General features: G+C 37.4%; 1 protein-coding gene across 1 annotated transcript; it reads right to left on the reverse strand.

The window, feature by feature from the left end:
* Positions 1 to 2,090: 2,090 nt before the first annotated feature.
* LOC133053853 (olfactory receptor 4C3D-like) lies at positions 2,091 to 3,014 on the reverse strand. The gene has a single exon (XM_061138281.1). The coding sequence runs from the start codon at positions 3,012 to 3,014 to the stop codon at positions 2,091 to 2,093; it is 924 nt and encodes a 307-aa protein (XP_060994264.1).
* Positions 3,015 to 7,220: the final 4,206 nt, after the last annotated feature.

Here is a 7,220-nt window from a genome sequence, read left to right on the forward strand (position 1 = left end):
TGACCACTGAGTTTGACCAAGCAACATTTCTGAAAAGAAACATGGCATGTTGTAATCAGAGAAGTTGACTCAGCATGTAAAGAATCCTCCTGCAATTCAGGAGACATGAGACAGTCAAGTTCGATCCCTGGGTCAAGAAGATTCCCTGGAGGAGGAAATGGCAACCCACTCGAGCATTCTTGCCTGGAAAAATCCGTGGACAGAGGAGTCTGGCACACTACCATCCACAAGGTCACAAAATCAGACACATGAGCACATAGCACTTCAGTCTGCATAGACAGTCAAAGAAGCCCTGATTGATAAAGGGTGATGTAATAACGCAAGATGACCTGATGTCCTCTAGGTGCAGTGAGGAGCATTGCAAGTATCCCCAACTATCCAGAAAGTTCACATTAACCACTTCACTTTTATGAATGAAAAAAGGAAGGGACTTTTTGCTTAAACAACAAAAACAACAACAAACAACTCTGTTACCATACTATTGTTGTGCTTTTGTAAAAGTGAAGTGACATAACTGAAAATTTCAAAAAGCTTGTAGTGCTGAAATATAGTGCTACAGGTGAGACAAGACTACAACACATTTGACACCATCTTCTCAAGGGATGAATTGAATCATTAAGACTGCAGATAATTTTCTTCTCTATAGACCTGCACATGCCACAGACAACTAATGCTATTTAAGAACATAGACGGCCATCATCAAAAAGTCTACAAGCAATAAGTGCTGGAGAATATGTAGAGAAAAGGGAACCCTCTTACACACTGTTGGTGGGAATGCAAGTTAATACAGCCACTATGGAGAAGAGTGTGGAGATTCCTTTAAAAACTAGGAACAAAACTACCATATGACACAAGAATCCCACTGCCGGGCATATACCCTGAGAAAACCATAAGGGAAAAAGACACATGTACTCCAGTGTTCACTGAAGCACTGTGTATAACAGCTAGCACACAGAAGCAACCTAGATGCCCGCTGATAGATGAATGGATCAGGAAGTTGTACATACACACAACGGAACATTACTTAGCTTTAAAAAGAAATGCATTTGAGTCAGTTTCAACGAGGTGGATAAACATAGTGCCTATTACACAGAGTTAAGTAAGTCAGAAAAAGAAACTCAAATATAGTATATTAACAGATATATACGGAATCTAGAAAGATAGTACTGATGATCCTATTTGCAAGGCAGCAAAGGAGACAGACATAAACAAGAGACTTGTGGATGCAGTGGGGAAAGTAGAGGGCGGGACGGTTTGAGAGAGTAGCACGGAAACATACACATTACCATATGTAAAATGGATAGACAGTGGGAGTTTGCCGTATGACCCAGTGAACCCAAAGCCAGTGCTCTGTGCCAACCTAGAGGGGTGGGATGGGGACTGAGGTGGGAGGGGGGTTCAGGAGGGAGGTATTCATGTCGTTGTATGGCAAAAACCATCACAATATTATAGACTAATTATTCTTCAACTAAAAATAAAATTCTAAAAAAAATAGAGCAAATGAATAATTCTAAAATTTCTGGCTTATTTTTAGTGGCAAGGAAACAATTAGATTTTGAATTTTTCCTTCCTCATTTTCTTGGTGCCTCACTTTTTACTTTTGGTAAATCCATATGGGGGAAAAAAGAAATTCAGCTGCAATTCCTTCACTCAACTGCTCCGTCCCAATAGATCTACTGCAAAAAATTTCTATCCCTTAGTTGCTTTACCACAGGCTATGGAAAAATAGAAGATCTGAGTCAATGTCCTATGAAAAAAACTGGTTTCTCCCAAGTAACATGTACACAAAATTTAGTAAAGTAAATGGACGACTCTGGAGTAAAACATTCTCTAAAAATCATGAAACTAGATTATAGATCTTTCCTTTGCCTAATCTGAAGCTATGAACATGAACATTGAAGACTCTAGAAAGTATAATAAAACTTATCAAAATACCTAAAATGTGCCAATGTTAAATAATCAACAAATAGTTTCTGTGCTTTTTTTTTTTTTTCTGCCAATGATCCTCAAAACTTTTACTCTCACAATTTAAAACAGGTACAATTCTACATATGTATATAAATCATCACTTTCTTGGCATCGTGACAAGTCTAAATTACTCCCCTCTTCAACAAATTCCTTATGGCAGTTTTCACCTCTATGTTTCTCACTGTATAAATGATAGGATTAAACATAGGAGTGAGGATTGCAAAGAACACAGTCACCCACTTGTCTGTAGGGTACACAGCCACAGGACGCGTGTAGGTGAATATACAAGGGACAAAAGACATTACCACTACTGTGAAGTGGGCAGCACATGTAGAGAGGGCTTTACGTCGTCCTTCAGAGCCATGGGATTTCAGGGAGCTCAGGATGACTGCGTAGGAGACGAGCAGCATGGAAAAAATAAGCAAGCACATCCCCCCTGTGTTAGCTGCCACCACAATTCCAAGCCTATAGGTACTATTGCACGCAAGTTCCAACAGTGAGAAAAAATCACACATGAAGTGGTCAATGACATTGGGACCACAGAAGATCAAGTCCATGGTGAAAAGAATCTGCACAGTGGCATGCAGGATCCTCCCAGTCCAGACCACCACCACCAGGAGCCGGCAGAGCCCCTGTCGCATGATGGTCGTGTAGTGCAGAGGCTTGCAGATGGCCACGTAGCGGTCATAGGCCATGACAATGAGGATGGTGACCTCTGATCCAGCCAGGAAATGTTCCATAAACAGCTGAGTCAGGCAGGCACCCCAGGAGATGGTTGTCCTCTGGTACAGCAGATCAATTATCAATTTGGGCGTGGTGACAGAGGTCAAGGAGGCATCTAGGAAGGATAAGTGAGTAAGGAAGAAGTACATAGGGGCAGAAAGTGTGGGGCTGAGGGAGATGGTGATGACAATTAGCAGGTTGGCCAGCACTGTGAATAGCAAAATGAACAAAAAGACAATGAAGAGTATTTTCTGCAAATGTGGATTCTGTGTGAGTCCCAGAAGAACAAATTTGGTCACGTTGTGAGGAGACATGGGATCCATTTAGGAACTGATGCATTCCTGGGGCCTGAATTATCAAAAAAAAAAAAAAAAAAGAATTAAAAATGATAGGTTTTAATCATGAGAGAATTATAGTCTGCATTTCTTAGAGCAAAAACCGAGCAGTCCCTGACTCCAGAGCAAGTGCTTGGCAGTTTTGCTCCACTACTTGCTTCAATATTTTCTTACTTCCTTGGTGATGCATGTCATGTCTTCAGACACCTAGTGCCTGCCCCCTGTAAAATATCTATAGGATGACATTTGATGTGTAATTTACGGAAAACACTGGGATATTTACATAAGATCTGAATTCTCTTTCATTGTCCAACTCCACATGACTCTGCTGAGTTATCTCAGTGTCCCATGTTTCCTTGCCCTCCTCTTTGTCTTATTGCTGTTCAGTCACTAACTCATATACGGCTCTTTGCTATCCCATGGACTGTAGCACAACAGGCTCCGTGGGATTTCCCAGGCAAGACTACTGGAGTGGGTTGCCATTTCCTTCTGCAGGCTCCTCTGTGTCTGTGAGGTTGCAAATTGTCATTCTCAGATGCATCTTGTAAGGTAAGAGGTGCTACACACTGGTAAGAGTTAGTCCCTTCACCATGAAAATTTGCATCTGAACCTTAGCTCTTACTGTGGAAAGAAATACATGGCCAATAAATATTTATCATAAGCAGACAGTTTAGGGAATATGCATATGACACTAATGACCCACTCTACCTGGTATCAAGCCAGAATACATAAGCTACATGACTTCTCGTGTTCTCTCCCATCTTCCCATAAGAAATTGGTTACAGACTACTGCATAAATAATAGATTGAGAAATTTGGAGTCATAAATTTCCAAAGAAAAGCAGAAACATAAATACACTAGAGTGTATTTAGCAAATACACTTTCCCTTCAAAGATAAATGGATAAAGAGCTTTATTTGTTAATTGTCCACAATGAACACAACAGGAACTTTCCTGGTGTTCTAGTGGTTAAGACTGAGGCTTCCAGTTCTGGGGTGCTGATTCAGTCGCTTGTTGTGGAGCTAATATCCCCATGCTTTGTGGCCAAATGTCCAAAACAAAGAAAAACAAAAACAATATTGTAACAAATTCAATAAAGATTTAAAAAATTGCCCACTTCAAAAAATATTTAAAGAATAAACACAACATTGTAAATCAACCACTAAATACTAATTCCAAAACTGAAAATTATAAGGAAACAAAGTGAAACAGCTTCATTGCAATTTCTTATTCTGATATAGGATTTTCCAACAGATCAGAAAAGGGTATAATGTACAAAGAGTAAGGGTTAGATATAATTAACATAATAAAACATTTAGAAGTATCTCTGAATAAATAATTTGCTTTTTCAGTTTTCTTTGGTGCACAACACTCTTTGGAGGAATAAGCCCTAATGGAAACATTTTTAAAGTAGAAAACTTATTATTTACAAATATGTTCAACACAATTATTAATAACTGTGAAAAATTTAAATGCTCAACATTGGATAAATGGTTAATTGAAATATAGTGCATGTCTGAAAAATATACTTTTTAACAGAGATATTTTTTAAAATTGTTCAGCATCACCAGCATAGCCTTTATTTGTAACACAAAATAGAGAAAATTTTGGGTGAAAATTGAATTGTTTATCCTAATTTAATTTAATTAATTTTATTATTTTCTTACTAATTTAAATATATAGCAATTTAAAAAAACAAACACCAAAATATCTCTACTTCTAAATTAGTAGTATTGTACTTGAATCTATCTTCCTTGATGGTCTGTATGCTGAAAACACATTTTAATGTTAAATACTTGAGTGTAACAGGTGATATGTTACAACATCCATTTCTACCTGAGAGTCTATGATAAAGAGTCTATGATTTCCTGAGGGGAAAAAAGAAATCTTACCTATGAACAGGTCTGACGTGGGTCCATATTAGGTCCTCAGGTAGCTGTTCATCAAGAAAGAAGCAAATGCAAGATTTTAAAATGCCAGTCAGCTCAGCTATGATAAATGTCTTTGTTGGCTTATAAAATGGTCCCTTTGCATGAACTTTAAAAGTAGAACCATGTATTCTATTTGTGGACAAATATGTAAAGTTTCTTAGCTGTAGCTAATGGGATCTCAAGGGTATTTCATCATCATTAGCGGGTCTTGCCAATAATCCAATTATTTCCTGAAATTAACTGAACAGCAGAGAAGAACTTTTAGAGCATTAACTTTTAATTTCAAATTCCTCCCTAAGTTTGCATGAAGGCAAAACCCTGTGACAGGAGGAAAATAAACAACAACAACAACAAAATAGTTGACCACTTATGAATTTAAATATTTGAAAACATATGGGCTTATTATGGAGTGTGAATACTTTGTACTGTGTAAATTAAACATCTATGTGGGTAACTATCAGATATTTAAATAACATTAAAATAATTTGCATTCTAATCTACTCTTTACTCAAATCAGAATTTTAGCATATTGTTTTCAAATATATTTCATAAGTCCCTTCAGTCATGTCCCACTCTTCGTGACTCTATGGACCGTAGCCCACCAAGCTCCTCTATCCATGGAATTCTCCAGGCAGTATACTGAATGGGTTGCCATGTTCACCTCCAGGAGATCTCCCTGCCCCAGGAATCAAACCCATCTCTTACATGTACAGTTTGGCAGGTTAGTTCTTTACCACTAGCATCACTTCACAAGCCCTTTCAGATACATATTAAGTTATAATTATGGATGCAATTATAATATTGGCACTTCACACCAAGTGAAGTTTACAGTACTTCTTCAAAGTAGTATTTGTGCCAATTTTGAAATGAGGTTAACGTGATAATGATGGAAATAAATACATTTTTCAATTATGTGAAAATACATTACAGTCATTTGAATTTCATTGTATAATATCCATATAGAATAGAAATAAAAGATTCACAACTTATAGCAAGTAAATGTAAGACAGGGAATGAGAATGTCATTTTCCAAATGTAAATAAGAAGCTAGGACAATAAACACTGGACCAGGATCCTTACATTAAATCACAGATTTACAGCTAAAGTGACATGAAACATTTATGCTGGTACAAATTATAAGATCTATAAAAATTATTTACTGAGAGAAATAAACCCCAATATTTGAAATTATTTTGTAAAAATAATTCAATGAGTCTCAGAAATATTCCTATATAAACAATACTCACCACATCATGTTCAGATATGCTTTCAATAATAAAAATAAAAATAACTTGTACTTACCTCTAGATTGACTCCAGAGAATATGGTCATTGTGAGCAGCATGTGTCATGAAAGAACAGATATTAAGCAAAATGAAACCACGTGGCCAAACCTAGCTTAACCAGAAACTCTAGTATTGTTGTTGTTCAGTTGCTCAGTTGTGTCCAACTCTTTGTGATGGCTGCAGCACACCAGCCTTCCCTGTCCTTCACTATCTCCCTGAGTTTGCTCAAACTCATGTCCGGTGAATCAATGATGCCACCCAAACATCTCATCTTCTATTGCTCACCCACAATCTTTCCTACTATCAGGGTCTTTTCCAGTGTGTCGACTCTTCAAGTTAGTTGACTGAACTACTGGAGCTTCAGCTCTAGCATCAGTCCTTCCAATGAATATTCAGGGTTGATTTCCTTTTGGATTGATTAGTTTGATCTCCTCGCTGTCCAGCGTACTCTAAGAGTCTTCTCCAGCACCACAGCTTGAAAGCATCAATTCTTTGGCTCCCAGACTCTTTGTAATCCAACTCTCACATCAAAGCTTTGGACTATATTGACCTTTGTTGGCAAAGATTTTTCTCTGGTTTTTAGCACACTGTCTAGGTTTGTCATAGTTTTTCTTTCAAGGAGCAAGAACCTTAATTTCATGCCTGTATTCACCATCTGCAGTGATTTTGGAGCCCAAGGAAATAGTCTCTCATGATTTCTGTTTTTTCACAATCTATTTGCCATGAGGTGCTGGGACCAGATGCCATGATCTTCAATTTTAGAGTGCTATAATGCTATTCATGGTGGGAAATGTCAACGGCAGTCTGAAAGAGGATTTTAAATTATATAAAGAAGGATAGGAGATATGGATTTTGCTAAAGTGCTTTCATTTAAAAAAATGTCTAGATCTCTTCTATCAACTCTGAAATGAAAGCCAGAACCAAATCAGATAATTAGTATATACTGACATGGTTATCATTCTCAACCTCATAAAAGATT

The sequence above is a fragment of the Dama dama genome, unplaced genomic scaffold (assembly GCF_033118175.1).
Source record: "Dama dama isolate Ldn47 unplaced genomic scaffold, ASM3311817v1 ptg000462l, whole genome shotgun sequence".
In the NCBI taxonomy this organism is placed as follows: domain Eukaryota; kingdom Metazoa; phylum Chordata; class Mammalia; order Artiodactyla; family Cervidae; genus Dama; species Dama dama.

Excerpts from the sequence above, each read along its gene's own strand:
- LOC133053853 (XM_061138281.1), bottom strand. The coding sequence starts at position 3,014 with ATGGATCCCATGTCTCCTCACAACGTGACCAAATTTGTTCTTCTGGGA.